The sequence below is a fragment of the Malurus melanocephalus genome, unplaced genomic scaffold (genome assembly GCF_030028575.1).
Source record: "Malurus melanocephalus ecotype Western Australia unplaced genomic scaffold, MMel_1.1 scaffold_886, whole genome shotgun sequence".
Classification (NCBI taxonomy): domain Eukaryota; kingdom Metazoa; phylum Chordata; class Aves; order Passeriformes; family Maluridae; genus Malurus; species Malurus melanocephalus.
In genome coordinates this window covers 147,068-162,779 of record NW_026624118.1, presented here as the reverse complement: position 1 = coordinate 162,779, position 15,712 = coordinate 147,068, and the positions used below count along the sequence as shown (strand labels likewise).

Below are 15,712 nucleotides of genomic sequence, written 5' to 3'. Positions count from 1 at the left end.
TGGGAGGAAAGGGGAATTGCATGGAGCAATCGCTGTCCCATTGCTTTGCCAAACTCCTCATCCTCTCCCAGCCGGGCTCCGCATCGGTACCGACTGTCCCTCTTGGACCTTTATAGGATGTGAATGGTAAAAATGTGAATATTTGTTGTTTACTTCCTTAGCAGAACTCCCGATGCCGTGTTTGTATGGGAAATCAGCCTGAGCAGACCCATATGCAATCGGTTTTACTTTATTATAAACTGTATATGATGTACAAACTAATAAAAACTCAAACGACGACAGTGTCACTGTTGTTCTTGAACAGGCAGATGAAGGAGATATTCCAGCTGTGTATTCCARTGCTGGAGCGATCTGGGCGCTGGGGGTGTGGGCTCAGCCGGCCCCTGAGCAGGTGCTGCCAAATMCCTTTCAGAGCTTTGGTGGAACAAACCCTCGAGGTTCTGTCAGGAGAGGCCCTGGCTGAGCGTTGGGCACTCGGCTGCTGCCAGTGCGGAAAGGTTTCTCCATGGAGGGTCGCAGGTGCTCTGGGTGGGTTTATAGCTCACTATTTTATGTTATAATGAGAATTTATTCTCATCCTTTGCTTTGGAACAGCAGGAATTAGTTTGCTTTCACGGCACCAAAGCTGTCCCTGCTTTTGGCCTCAACATTCGGAGGAGAAATTCTCCTTGCCCTGGCACCACTGGACTCGGGGTGAGCTGTGCCCAGTGCCAGCCCCAGCCCAGCCCACGCCTCAAACACGGTCAGTATTTACAGTGTTAGTGTGGGTTAATGTCACTCTGCTGCTCCCCAGACCCTGAGCCAGAGCAGGAGGTTGAGCTGGGGCCTGACCTGGGGCTGTTAGTGGAGCTTTGAGTTAAAACAATGCCCAGGAGCCACTGCCCTGCTGGGCCAGGGCCTGGCAGAGCACAAACCCAAGTCTCAATAAAACTGATTTAATGACAGAAGTGCTGGGTCAGTAACTTCCAGCCGGGGTTTAGGTTCGAGCAGACGTGAGTTACAGTTACAGTGCCTCCTTTCCTACACTACAGGGTTACTCCAGCCTAACTCTTAACATTCAAGTGCATTAGAGGAAGGGAGTAAAATCTTGCATGAAGTCCAGTTGGGTACTTCAGACATGATTTTAGTTTCTATCAAATAAGATGGAAAAGACATTAGTTCATCTCTTCCACACCCTGCCAAGGCAGGATTGTTCCCTACAGGACATGGGATGGTGCTTGGTCCAGCCCAGGTGGAGGAAAGTGGCCAGAGCCACTGGAGGAATCKGCTCCCTGTCCTGGTGTTTCATTTGATTCCCCCTAAATCCAAGGCTGGTGTCTTTAAGACATCACCTGGCACAGTGCCTTCCTCCTGGCTGTCCCCAGAGCATCTCTGCTGCGAGGGACAGCAGCAGGGCTGGAGCCCACTGGGCAGCTGYGGGACCGGCCTGGGATTGGGGCTGCCAGGACCCGCTGCCCTCAGCAAGGTCTGTCCTTAGGGGCCAAACCCTTGGTAAGGACAGGACTCCTGAGTGACTGACCCCTGCCAGGAGTGACCCACGCCCGGGTCTCGCTCRTTCTGACCCCGTCATGGGCTGCCAGAACGGCCGGGGTCAGTCCCTGGCTGTGGGAGGGGAGGGACATCCTGAGTTCCCTTGGCTTCAGACCARCGACTGACAGGCTTTGGGCAGTGCCAACAGGTAAAGATCGAACGATTGTGGTTCAGAGGGAAGCGGTAAAAGCCCAGAGTTGATCTTCCTCCAAGGAAGAAAACAAGCAGGACACCCCAGCTGGTTCTCTCCAAAATTTGCATAAAATCCGGTGACAGTTTCAGTTAGGAGTTGCTTGTTTTCTTCCTTTTCTGAGGCTGATAACTCCCCAGAGGCTTCACGCTGGGGTGGGCAGAAGGGTTGACTTTAGTAAAGGTAGAATTATTTCTCTTTACACTTTTAAGGTTACAGGAGTTACTTGCCTTTTAAAAACAAACCGAGGAGAGCTGCCCTGCCTGCGTTCCTAGATGATGGTGCAGGAGCTAAAGGCAGAGCCCCGTTTGTTGGTGCTCTGCGTCGGCACGAGTTTCCCCTTCCCATAATATCCCGAGAATATCGCCCTCACATCGATCTTTTTAGACAGAACGAGCATCCACATACCGTTATCAAAATACAGCAGTTTCCCTCCTCCGATTTCCCCCACTTGCTCCCCTTTGTTCCCCGCCTTTTCCAGCTTCACAAACTCCAGCAGGTCGAGCCCGGTCTGCACGGCTTCCACGCCGTTGGCACAGCCCAGGGTGATGTGGGCACGGCTGCCCCGCGGGAGGTTGTCCGTGGGCAGGATCTTGTCAGCATCCCCGGGCCACAGCAGCAGCTGCTGCTCGCTCAGCTCGATGCGAGCCCCGACAGTCTTTGTGGTGATGAACAGAGCCGAGATGGAGAGGGTGAAGCCTTTGCCGTAGGAAGCTTTCACAGCCTGCAGGAGAGGGAATGCAGAGGGAGCAGGGTTAGGTCTGTGGGTGGGGATTCACAGAGCTGCACTGGGGTCACTGTACCCCCTGCTCATGGCAACTCTTGCTGTGACATGGTTGAAATACCCAGTGCAAGGAGAGGGTCAGTGCCTGATGTCAAAATCTTCGTCCTTCACAAATTCAGATATTTAACCTGGGCTTATGTGCTCTGAAATAATCGCTCTGGGAATGTGAATACCTCAATTCATCATCACTCAACTCAAGCTGTCAGAGATGGTGCTGGAAGCTGTGTGTGACGGGGGAAAGTGGAAGGATTTTGTTTGGAAATAGGAAACAACCACTTCTCCACAATTCCAAGTTTTCTCTTGCACAGGCCACATGGACGTAGTTCCTATCCCTACATTTGGCCTCTTGGCTCAGAGCAAAGCCCGTCCCCATCCTCCCCCAGGCTCACAGACACTCTGCTGGGGATGGGGGGGACATTGGGGGTGTGGAGTGGAGGTGAGACCCCAACACTCACTTCCTGCTGAGCGTATTCCTCGGCTCCGGCTGCTTTTCCAAACTCGGTGTATTTTGTGGTGCAGTGCAGGACTCCAGGCGGCCTCTTCACAAAGTAGCTGGTGAGATCTATTTTGATTTTGGGATCTTCGATAGCAGAAGGAACTGCAGATACAGGAAAACAGTGTCAYTGTCACAGAGTGATCCCCCTGATGTCACCCCATGAGCCCCAGTCCCATCTCAGCTCCCTTCCCTACCCCAACCTTCACATCTCATCCCTCTGACTGCTGGGGAGCACTGGGTGGAAAACCAAACCCTTCCCTCCTCCCAGGCTCCCCACAGATGCAGCCAGAGAACTGAAACTTCTGTGCATCATCGTGGCTCGTTTTAAACCTGGTGATGTGAGAGCTCCCTAAGGGATGGGATTGTTCAGCCTTTCCCATTTCTCTCTCTTTGCCTTTTTCCCACCCAACCCAGTGGAACCAGGGGACACTCAGGACTCCACATCCTGCTGCTGACACCCAATCCCAGCACCCTGTGGGGCCAAAGCTAAACAGACTTGGAAAATTCCTTAATTTATTTGTATTCACAAAAGCAACTTTGTCAACTATGAGGATCAGTTTAGTAGCTTTAAAAAGCTTTTCTTTCTGACAGCTTTTAGAAGCTGATCAGACTTGTTAACATCAACAGGTAAGAACATGGTAAGAAAATATTTATACATACAGTATTTACTCTCCTTCTTGAAGGCTTTGAGACTCCCAAGCTCATCCAAGAATGCCTGGCCAGCCTTCCTTAGGATCTCCGAACTTCTTTTGCTCAAAAACCACCCAAAATACATGGGGAGGAATTCCTTCTCCAAGCTCGGCTTCATCTTCTTCAGCTCTTCCACAGAGAGTTTCCACTGATTCTTGTCTTTTAGCTGGGGACAATCCAAGCGCCACGGGGTTTTGGGCTCGGCGAAGATGACTTTGTAGCGGTACTTGTCAGCAATGTCAAAGAGCTGGTCCAGCCGTTCCCGCTCGTGGTGRGTGTCATCCAAAACGATGACGCTGATCTCCCGTTTGCAATAGTCAACTAGATCCTCATCGACCTTGGAGTACTCTTCAGGAATGGAGCTTCTTATTAAGGGTGTAATTTTATAGTGGTCGACAGAGATGACCTTGCAGGCGTCTTTGTACCGATCGTGGATGGCCTGGGCCAGGGTGGACTTCCCACTGCCAGGCAAGCCCCGGAGGATGAAAAAGGTTTTGGATTCTTTGAGCGTGGAGATGGTTTCTTCATCGTCCAGGAATGGGAAGTGCAAACTCTCAGGTCTCTCTTTYGCTGATTGAGTAGACATTTTTCTAAATATTTTAGGCAGGAAAGGGTGACTCTTCTTGGAGAAGCCTCTGTTCTGGAATGGAAGGAGRAAACACTTTGCAGGGCAGGAACCCCAGAGACACCCACCTTTAGTGGAAAGGATGTGGCACAGAGAGCATTTCCCCCACACTCCCTCGCTTGGGTGCCCTGCTGAGCTGACACCCCCTCCCACAGCAGGGACCTGCATCCCACCCGAGGGCTGAAGGTTCAGCCCCGCTCCCYGCTCTGGCCTCTGCAGCTGCAGCCCTGCCCTGCCAGGAAGGGGTTTTTCAGTCACCGTGAGCTGCCAYAAAGCCCCAGCCCAGGCAGAGCTCCTCGTGTGCTCTTTATTTAGAGCYCACATGTCCTCTGAACGCTTGAACAAACCCCTGTGGCTGCCGGATTTGAGGGCAGTGACCAGTGGAGGAGTTCAAGAGGAACGGAAAGTCCCAGCAGGTGGAGAGCTGCCACCCTCTCGTCCCTTCACCCGAATCACAAACCTATTCCCAGGGAAGAGGCTGATTCCTAAAGCAAGGATGACGCTGTCTCTGTCAGAGCTGCAMTGAGGATCAGCAGCTGAGTGCCTCRMAGGAGGGAATTTGAGCTTCTCTCAGGAAGAACAACTGAGCTTCCAGGAAAGCCAAACCCCTCCCAGCAGCTGCGAGGCAGAACTCGAAAGTGAAACCTCGAGGGCTGGGGAAATGAAACRCTGCTGGTTGGTTGGCAGCAGTGAGCGGGAAATGCCGCTGGGAGCTGGCAARGGCTCTCCCTCCYCTCCTGCCAGCAGCTCCGGTAAGTRGAATCCCAGATTAATTCCCAGCAGAGCCTGGGAAAACACTCAAAGGAAAGGGGGGATTCCTTCAGCTGTGCGAGACCTCAGTAGCATCAACGAGGCAGACACTGTTTGTTGGGTCAATACATGAACTTTCCACCTCCCCAGCTGCCTGTGAGCCAGTCCAGCCTGGAGCCTATTGGACCTGCTGAAAAACCACAACAGTGATGCCCAAGGAGTGAGTTTTGCYTTTAATGCAAAAATTGAGAGGTTTTACATAAAACATAACTGCTCTGCCTGGGCCAGAAAAATATTTTTCCAGTTTGCGGAGTGATGCTGTTTTACAAAAAAAAAACATTTTTCAGGTGTTGAATTTCCCCATCTCTTTATTCCAGAAGATGGAAATGGAGCAGGAGCAGGACCCCACAGCTCCCACAGGCGCTTGCCTCCCCTGGGGTCAGCTGCAGCCGCATACTCAGGCGGGGACCCCGAGTGCTCCCATGGGGACAAACGGGTCCTGAGAGCAGCGGAGAACTCCGGGCTCCCCAGCGACCCCCGTGCTGCCTTCCCCGCGGACTYGGGGCTCAAAGTGCTCACACAGGAGGCAGCCGGTGAGTTACCTGGAGCGCTGCTCCTTCTCGCAGCGCAGGTGCCCCGTTTGCCAGGGGGTCGCACGGCCGAAGGCGGTGCTGCGGTGGCCCCGGGCAGGGCTGTCCCCGCACCGCGCTGTCCCCGCACCGCGCTGTCCCCGCACCGCGCTGTCCCCGCACCGGGCAGTCCCGCGGGCGGGGGCCGGGGCCGCTGTTCTGCCGCGGCAGCTGCTGAGGGGACTGAGGCGCTTTTCAGCCCCAGTAAACAAAGGAACAATCGCGGCCCCCCCCGGGTCATTGTTCGCCGCCGGCTCGGAGACAACGGGCGCCTTCACGGCCCGGGCCGGGCGGACAAAGGCTCCGCAGAGCCCGGGGGAGCGGGGTCTCGCCGGACAATCTCCCATTGAGCCGGGCCCGGCCCCCCCGCCGCCCCCACAAAGCTCCCGCTTGTGTCCGGCTCCCCATGGAACAGGGGATCGGGTGGACAGAGCGATCGCTCCCGGTCCCGGGCTGTCCGTGCCCCGGCAGCCCCCAGAGTGTCCCGGGACCCCCGGGATGGAGTCACGGTCCCCCGGGGCCGTTCCCGGGGCTCGGCTGCCTCCGCGTCCTCCCAGACCCATCGCCCACGTGTCGCCAACGCCGCCGGCGCTTCCACCCTCCTGGGAATCGGAACCATTGCCCGGACRGGGCRGCGGCCCCGATCCCGGTCCYAGYCCCGATCCCAGTCCCCRTCCCGCCGGCCCCTCTTACCATGGTGAGGGCAGCGGCTCCGGGGCGGCCGCCGGTGCGGAGCGGCGCGGCGGGGAAGCGGCTCTGGGGCGGGCGCGGCCGCCGCTCCTTTCATAGCCCCGGGGTTCGCCCGCCCCCGAGGGCCGGCCCGAACCCTCCCCGGGGCGCCGGGGGGGCCCGGGCTCAGCCCCCCGCCCCGCCTGGCAGCTCCGCTCCGCTCCCATGAGGAGCTGGTCCCGGGGATGCTGCCGGGACAGTTCTGAGCTGCGGCGGGCCCGGGGCCGCGAGAGGGGGATACGGGACGGGGAAAGGCAGCGCTCTGAGCACGGCGGCAGCTCAGACCAGCTCCTTCCCCGCTGGGGACACACCACTCCAGTGCTSGGTATGGTTCTTGCTCAACATTTATTTCATTTTCCCGCCCCGGCTCTATTTTTCCCCATTGCTCTCCTTTACGTTTCCCCCTCTTAAACGTTTCTGTCTACTGTACCGTTTCCACCCGCTTCTGTATCTTTTCAGGCTTCTTGTTCTGGCTTTTCCTCTTCTGGCTTTTCCTCTTTTGGCTCTTCCTCTTTCGGCTTTTCCTCTTCTGACTTTTTCTCTTCTGGCTCTTCTTCTTTCGGTTTTTCCTCTTTCGGTTTTTCCTCTTGATTCCCTGGGTGTTGTACCACTTCCTTCTTCTCTTCCGCCTTCTCGATGCTGTTTTTTATGTCTTCATCGCTGGTGGGACCATCTGGGAAGGAAAAAGGGAACTTAAGCCAAGTCTTGGTACTCAGCAGCTGGGCATGAGAAAGGGCCCCGGGCTCCCTTACCCTCACCAGGAATCTCTGACTCCCATCTAGGTTTTAGGACATGACCCGGGGGCTGCGGGCACAACTCCCTGCCAGGACCCCCCAGAGGGACAGGGCAGGGCTGGAGTGTCGGTGACACCGGGTTGGGCTGCAGGGGACACTCAGGGAGCGCTGTCATCTCCTACTCCAATGGACCTGGGAGCACAGCTGGATCAATGATGGACTTCCACCAGGATTTAAATKCAATATTTGCAAGGAAATGGGTGCTGTGGGAATKCTRAGGTGCTGCTGATGTGCTCCAGAASAAGAAAGTGGGGTRTTTTCCATTTCTGGGTGCAGAGGTGTGAACGACAAGTACCTTTATGTGAGGGAACCATCGAGTGTTTCTTGCTTTTGTTCAGCTCCTCAATGTAGCTTTTGCTCACACTATCCAAGGCCTGAAAGGGATGTGGTTCTTAATAAAAGCCCCAGAAATGYAGTTCCATAGCCCACCCATTCATTTTCTTTTGCTCCTTGCTATTATTACCCGGTCATTTCCTACTCTAAAACTCTGCATTTCTACAGCATTCCTGGCTGGAGCACCCCAGCTGGGATAACACTATGCACAGATGCTGCCCAGAGCTCCTCCTCCCTGCAGCTGCCCCCTTACCGCAATGATGCCACTTTGAGCATCTTCACCAGGCACAAGCTTSGCCTTCTCCAGGGCCTTTTCAAAGTTCAAGATCGCAGAACGGTAATCTTTCAATTTCACTGGAACAGAAAAGGATATCAGGTGGTTTGCCCAGGATCAGGAGAGCAGCAAGGATTAATCAAGCCAATCCTGATCTGGGCAGTTGTTCTGGCTGTTAAATCTCAGAGATGTTTTCAGACCAGCTTCCCCAGCCTGAGAGCAAAACCCATGCCCACATCTTTACCTTGTGCCTGTGCCACCAGCACGGTGGCGTGGAGCTGCCACTCCACATCTCTCTCTTCATCTGCTGCYTGCAGAGACCTCTGGCCATAATCTTGGGCTGCTTCAGCTTTATTCAGCTCGAGGTAGCACCGGCCAATTTCGTGGAAGAGCCAGGCCTTCTCCAGGCTGGATTGGGCCAGTGGAATCTTCTGCTCCCAGCTTCAAGCAGAGTAAGACAGACATACCTTTACCAACTCCTACTGGGCACAGTTWCAACTCAGCTGCTGATTTGACAGCAAAATGTTCAGATGTGAAAACTTCCCCAGGCCCTGCTGAGAACACACAACTGAAGAGTCATGATTTGGGTCACTCCAACCCTCTGCTGYCTTTCCTGCTGGGCTGTACCTACGTGTTGATGGCCTGCTGGAACCTGCCAAGTCGGGCATACACGTGGCCAATGTTGTCAAGGGCTCGGGACACGGCATCCGGCAGAGAGCTGTGACAGGGAGACAAAGGGATTGTGGCACTGACATTGTCCCGTTCCTTACTCAGTCTGGGTTTTTTCAGCCTCCCGTTGGTGCTCCCCATCCCCTCAGGGAAACGGTGGGAAGCAAAGGGCCCAGGTCAGACTGAAAGTCATGAAATCAAGGTTGGTTTTTGATTTTTTTACAGCTCTGGTAGCTGACCCCATGACACACAGAGAAAATGGTTTAGCTTTGCCTTTATTATTAATTTCTGTGCTAATCTGGCGGTCCATGGGAAAGTCTTTCCCTTTTTTTTTGTCTCAGTTCCCTCTGTGTCCCTGACACTCATGGATGATTTCTGTCTTTCAAAGACCCAAAAAGGTGTCTGCAGTGTGTCTGCAGGCTCCTGACAGCAGCCCTGATCCTGTGCTTGGACCGAGCTTTACTCCATATTACAGGCAGCTCCTTCTATAATACGGGACCCTGTGAGCTGTAATTTTTTTCCTTAATTATCCTTTTTCTCATCTTCAGAAGCAGTTCTGCCTATCCTCGTCTTAGAGATGGAAAAACCTATGAGACGTGCGGATAAATGCGATGGGACTSAGGGAATCACGGACYGGTTTGGGTGRRAAAGGACCATAAGGATGATCCAGTGCAAACCCCCGTGTTAGAATCATTAACTCGAGTAATTAACGAGTCATTAGCGGCACCTCCAGCTGCAGCCACCAGAGGGCGCGGCCCGCCCGTCACCGCGGGTCCTTAAGCGCAGCTCAGCGTTCAGAGCGGTCCCAAAGCCGGGAATCTGCTCCCGCCTCTCTCCTGATAATTCCTGCCTTTATCTGGCCTACCCCGRGAGTGGGATCACTAGGAGAGAGGCAGCCTGCTCCTAAACCGACATTCATTTCCAAAAGGATTTTTGAAAATTAAAAACAGCCACTCAATGACATTTTGAAAGCCCAGTGTGCTACTGACAAAAATAAACCCCAAATAATTTCAAGCCACTGTTCCTTGGTTTCTGCTATGCTTTGCAAACTCTTGCTAAATCTAAGACTACATTTTGCTCCACTGTTGAAGAGCTGTRGGATATGTCCAGTGCAGACAGGTAAGTGCACCAGGATTAGACCTTTATTTCAAGCCATGCTTAATGTATGAAAAGAGGTTTAAGATAAAATGGAGCAGAAAACTGGTGCAATTTCAAGCCTGATCTTCCTGAGAAGGAAGTGCCGGCTCAAGTGCTGAGACTGGRACTTGTGTTCTTTTGCTTTGCTTCAGCAGAGGTTTTGATGTGCCCAGCACTGTGAGTCCTTAAAAATCTGCTTCAGGCTCCTTATTTTTTAAATAGTGACAATAAAAAGCCACCACAGACCCTAATACTTGGGCAAAGTTGAATGTGTAGCCCTGTTCAACTCCCAGGTGAGAATTACATTACCTAATGCTGAAACACCTCCACAGAGGTRCTTTCCCCTTTCCCCACCCACCTGAACTTCCCAGTCCTTACTTCTGCCTGGCACATTCCAGATCCAACTTATGGCTGCGCAGAGCTGCCTCCATCTGTTCCATCGCCAGCTGTGCRTTGCCCATGTTGCTGTAGAGGTTCCCAATCAGCTCATTCTTGTTGGGAACTTCATCCTCTGCCCACCCTTGTATCTTTTTCAGCAGATGCTCAGCTCTCCTGCAGCTTTCCTTAGCGGAGCCTCTGGCCAGCACTGGGGACAGGGAGCAGAGTTTGACATTGAGAAGTTGTGAATTCCCCGTCAGTGGAAGTGTTCCTGGCCAGGTTTGATGAGGGTTGGAGCCACCCAGTCTAGTGGAAGGTGTCCCTGCCCATGGTGGGGAGGGTGGAACGGGGTGAACTTCAAGGTCCCTTCCCACCCAAACCATTCTGGGATTCTGTGATACTCAGGAATTGAGATGTGGTGAAGTGGTAACCCTCAGACAAAGCTTGGGAATAGTGAAATCTCCCCACAGCAGTGGGAGGCACTCATCTTCCAGCAGGAACCTACACAGCTCAATGTCCTCCATATTCTTWGCGATGAATCTGCCGATGTCGGATGTTTTCCGTTTCTTGTCGTACATCCGTCCCTGCAGGAGGCGCTTGCGCTCGTACTCCCGGGCGTAAATCGGCTTCTGCTGCTGCCAGAAATCCCGGCGGTTGTTCAGGTAGGAAATGCCATCCAATATCAGCGCCTCGATTTTGATCCCTTTTCTTGTGGTGGTCTGCATCAAGTCTAGGAATAGGATAGGGTAGAACACAGGTGAAAATCAACAGATCTGAGCTGCTGCTCAGTGAGGAATTAATTTGGGATGTTTTTTCTTCTCTGACATACACAGTCCTGGAAGTGAAAGTGTCCCAATTCCTCAGAGCTGAGGTGATGGGGAGTTAATGAAAAACTGTCACCCATCCTGTGTGGTTCAGTGAGCTGAGCTGGTGTTCCAGCCCCACATCTGCTGCCTTCCCTGCTGATCAGAGCCAAGAAGGGGCCCAAAAAGTGAAGCCAGGTGTGGCCAGGTGTTCTTTGGGACAGAACATCTGTATGGCACATCTGTATTGACAGGGCACTTTGAACAGTGCTGTGGATCAGGTTGGCAGGTGGAAACTGGAAACCAGACCGCCCACGTATATAATTAATACTGGCAATACAGTAAAACCTAGGAGCAGACCAAATCTTAATCACTTCTCTATTTCTGGCTGAAAAGTTCCCTAGAAATATGACTAAAGGAGAATCATCTTGGTGGCTTTTTCTAAAATAAGATACTTCTCCAATTCCTGCRTGTTGACCTTAACAGCATTTATAACAAACCCTCAGAGGAATCACAGCCCCATGAGCAGAAATGCCTGTGTCCCCATCCCTGTGAGCACCCATGTGCTATGTGAGCTGTGGTACAACTAAGGAAGAGTCACAGGGCTCTAAAAGAAGAAGAGAAATGAAGGATAAAAGAAAAGGATGAAAGAAAAGTAGAAGCTGCTGAGAAGGAAAAACACCTTCATCCTTGAGCAACTTCTCCAGGTACGCCTTGTCAGCATAAAGCTCTCCCAGAAGCTGATGCTCTGTTTTTACACTTTTCTTCTTTGTYGGTTTTTGATCCTTAGGCGGTTTGCTCTGCTGCATCTGTTTGTCTTTTTTGCTCTGCAGCTACAAAAAAGCAAAAGGAGTTGGGGAAGGTCAGTGGGGAGCACTGGAATGAGCAGAATTCTGTTTTCACTCCATATAAGAAGCTTATTTTTTTAAATAAAAGCAAGAAGTCAGTGTCTCACCAGTTGCATTGGCTGTGAGCAACTGAAATTCTGCAGCCAATTGTGTTCCCTGAGGACCACAAGGATGTTACAGAAAGTGCAACAACTAGTTCTAGCCCCTCAAAGGGACAAGACACTTCTGCAAAGGAACATCCAAMAGTGAAGCAATAGAGAAAGTGTCCATTATCAAAACTGTGATCCTTAAACATCAGGTAARCCCAAAGTCAATATTGGAGCTCACTGTACCCTCCTCGACCTCTGGGCTGTTACTCATTAGCCTCGGGTGGGTGACTGGCAGCACCCCCACATACAGGCTGGAGGAGAAACTCCAAACTTTATTGTGTTCCTGCATGGTGACTTTTCCTGCCCTTCCACTTAAAATTCTGGGTGGATTGAGCCAGACCTGCATTAGCAACAGGTGACAAACACTCTCATGGCAGGCCAGTGTGTTTTAATGCCCAGAAGGCCCCTCAGCAGGCCCACTGCTCCCACAGCCATGGCCCTGTGGGGACTATCACCCATCTCATGCCCATTTCAGGCAGTTTTAGCATCACAACAACTCCAGAAGCTCCTTCAGCAAGAGCCCTGTGCTGTACCTCTGCCTGCCTGCTCACGAAGCCCAGCTCCTTCTTGCTCTCCAGCTTCACCAAGGATGGATCTGCAGACACAGAGGAGTCTGTGTTAGTGCTCCCCAGCAGCCATGCAGGGTGTTGTGAGTAAAATGCCCACAAAGGTGCCAAACCCAAAATGCTCAGTTTGAACCAGAGCTTTTCTAATTCTTTCCCATGGAATAGGGGGCGTTGGTGTGTTCTGGGAGCAGGGAATGCAGCTTATCCACCAGCTCCTCTGGGGATTTTAAATCWCATGGCACCAGGGGCTCCTGTTGCAATATTCCTACAGACAGGGTGCATCCTGCATGGAAACTGAAGAAGGAGAAGGATGTATGTTCTTCTGGGGGATCACAGCTGGAGCATAAAACAGAAGGAAAGCTTCTGCAATTCAGACAATTATTTTACAGTGCACAGGTTTGTGCACTGATCAGAGCAAAACACCCATGGTGTTTTCACTGCCCCCAGTTCCATTGTTATTCTGCATTCCAGGAAGGGAGAGTGAGGAATAGCTCTTTATTTGGCCCGAAAGAAGGACAGAGCTTCTGAGGCTGCTACAGAATTCCCTTCAGCTCAGCCTCAGAGCTCAGACCAGCATGAACACAGGCAGATCTTGATCCTTCCAGATGAAGCAGAGTCAGGAAAGCAGTTTGGGGATGCACCCTGTCAATGTGTGTGCATTTCCCAAMTATTCAAACATCCAGCTCCATGCTGATGTGCTTCCATGCTTCCCTGTATCTCGGATATACTGACTGATTTTTAAATGAGTTTTTAATTTTTTTAATCCATTCCCAYGCCTGCAGCCCAGAAGCTTGAGGGTGGTTAGAGCTCTTGGCTCAGGGTACAGAGTTGGGAAGATTTCAGCTGGGACCTGTGACAATATCTGAGCCTTGTGCTAAGCTCAGGAAGCAGCAGGAATGGAGGAAAGCAAGCCAGATCTGGAACCCTTCCCTGTTTTTTAAATAACTATCCCATATGAAAGCGCTGCAGGCTCTGGTGCCACTGGCACGTGTTAATCCCTGGCACYGGGGGAGGGCTGAAGTTTTGAAATTTTGGGAGAGGGAGGCCCTGGACTATCTGGGGATCTGTGTAGGGTGTGAGTGGGGCGTGGCAGGCTCTGGGATGCACCGGAGCAGAGCGGTTCCAACCCACCAGGCAGGTTGGGCAGCTCCAGACAGCCCTGCATGGCTGCTTCACTCACGTGTCACAGGTGGCAGCCCCAGGTGAGATGGTCTGTGCCTCACACTGGGACACGTCCTGTCCATGTGCACTGGCAGGGCTGAGAGAAAAACTGAGGGAAAAGGGACAAGTTTTCTGTTTGTTTTGAACCCCACGAGGTCCTTGGCCTTCCCTGTCTCTACTGGACCTGCTCTGTGAGCTGAGCCAGGAATGATGAAAGCAGAGCTCATTACAAGAGTCAACAGTTTCACTGCTCTTGTGCAATGAAAWTTGGAGGAGAGTCAGGATTTCAGGAGGCCAGTCTGAGGTAGCACGGCACATTTCATTCCAAACTTTGAATCCAACGATAAAGGTCTCAAAATGGATTCTGTAATTAGCACTGGAGGTAGATCACAGAATCACAGAATCCCAGAATGGTTTAGATCGGAAAAGAACTTAGAGCTTATCCAGTTCCATCTCCTGGAATTCCTCCTCCCACRGGCAGGGACATCTTCCACTGTCCCAGGGTGCTCCAAGCCCCATCCAACCTGGCCTTGGACATTTCCAGGGATCCAGGGGCAGCCACAGCTTCTCTGGGCAACCTTTGCCAGGGCCTCTCCACCCCCACAGGCAAGAATTTCTTCCCAATATCCCATCTAACCCTGCCATCTGATAGTGGGAAGCCATTCCCCCTTATCCTGGCATTCCAGGCCCTTGTAAACAATGTCTCCAACTTTCTTGTCACCTCCACTCTGTACTGGGAATGCCATAATCGGGTTGCTGATGAGATGAGCTGCTCTGCTCTGTATTCCCTGGAGCGCTTCCATGATGATTTTGGAAATGTGAGTGTCAGGATTTACCTACAGAGCTAAAGGGATCAGACACTGTGTGTGAACAGGCATTCAGGGGTGAAAAAAAAAGAATGAAAGGAGAGCAGGGTTGGCTCTTTGTGGTGCTTCCAGATTTATCTGCCACAAATACCATGGATCCAGAAGCAGAAACGCTCTGGTGTGGGGCCCTTGGAGCACTTGCAGAGCTGATTTGCCATCAGCTGTGCCCTGAGCAGCATCGTCCAGGCTCATGGGGGCCAGAAAGTGACMCTCCTTACGCCCAATGCAGTTGACAATCGCCTCCTCGGCCTTGTTGATGCCCAGCTGGAACTTGTGCAGATCTGGGCGGAGCCTTTGGCCTCGGTGGTAAAACACCAGCGCAAACTCAAAGTCACCCATGGAGTACAGTGTCTCTGCCTTTTGGTAAAGCCCCTAAAATGACATTTGGGAAAAAAAAAATTAATTAAAATGAGGGAAAACTTGCATGGAACTCAAGTAACTCCTGCCAGGCAGAAGTGAAAGCCCAGGGCTGTAACAACTCACATGAATTAAACCCCAAACCTGGAAGTGTCTGAACACCTCAAAAGCTCAGAACAACAGAAATCTCAGGAGTGTTTGGAGTGAGCTCTTTGCTCAGACCCCACAGTGTCTTGGCCACCCCACTCATACCCCTTCAGCTGGTTACCTCAGAGAATGCTTTGTCGTGTTGGAGCGAGGCTTCAGCATCTTTCAAGGAGTTTGCTGTGTCTCCAAGTTTCAGGAAACACCTGGAGCGGGTGACAAGGCAGTGCTTGTCTCCTGCCCTCAGCTTCAGCGCCTGGAACCACAGACATGGACATGTCACCARTGTTAGCTCAACACCACAAATACACAAGTGCAGGTATTTGGGGCCACCTGGACAGTTTCCACGTGGACTTGATGATGGATGGGGATAAAACCACTGAAAAGAGTCTTTTGTTGTTCACAGGTTCTCTTGTGCTGCAGGCGCTGTCCTGACCCTGAACTGCCCCGTCCGGGTTACCCCTCGAGCCGAGACCTCCTGCGGTCCCTCCGAGCCTCCCCCTCTCGCCGCGGGTGCCTCTTCCCCCTCTGAACCGGGCCGTGTCCCYTCACGGCGGYCCCCCTGAGGCCCCTCCCGCCGCAGGCAGCCCGGTGCCCTCAGACCGCGGCGCCCTCACGTCGTTGAAGCAGCACAGAGCCTTCTCGTGCAGTCCCCGCCGGCCCAGGGCTATTCCCTCGCTCATGAGRTTCCCGAAGGTGGAGATGGGCAGATCATCATCGTCCGCCATGGCTGCGCCGCCACGCCGTTGCCAAGCAACGGTCAGCGGACAGTTCACTTCCGGTGAGCTGCCCCGCCCCGGAAGTGACGCA

At 52.7% G+C, this 15,712-nt stretch overlaps 2 protein-coding genes across 2 annotated transcripts; both read right to left on the bottom strand.

Moving 5' to 3' along the window:
• Positions 1–220: 220 nt before the first annotated feature.
• CNP (2',3'-cyclic nucleotide 3' phosphodiesterase) lies at positions 221–6,485 on the bottom strand. Its single transcript, XM_057385907.1, has 4 exons — positions 6,388–6,485; positions 3,661–4,330; positions 2,960–3,102; positions 221–2,444 (listed from the first exon to the last, which is right to left on the bottom strand). Exons 1-4 carry the CDS (start codon positions 6,388–6,390, stop codon positions 1,992–1,994), a joined length of 1,269 nt encoding a protein of 422 aa, XP_057241890.1. The 5' UTR covers positions 6,391–6,485; the 3' UTR covers positions 221–1,991.
• A 393-nt stretch (positions 6,486–6,878) lies between these two features.
• On the bottom strand, positions 6,879–15,706 carry ODAD4 (outer dynein arm docking complex subunit 4). Its single transcript, XM_057385906.1, has 12 exons — positions 15,520–15,706; positions 15,027–15,158; positions 14,620–14,773; positions 12,342–12,403; positions 11,494–11,644; positions 10,514–10,738; positions 10,009–10,216; positions 8,456–8,542; positions 8,069–8,265; positions 7,804–7,904; positions 7,513–7,591; positions 6,879–7,096 (listed from the first exon to the last, which is right to left on the bottom strand). Exons 1-12 carry the CDS (start codon positions 15,628–15,630, stop codon positions 6,879–6,881), a joined length of 1,725 nt encoding a protein of 574 aa, XP_057241889.1. The 5' UTR covers positions 15,631–15,706.
• Positions 15,707–15,712: the final 6 nt, after the last annotated feature.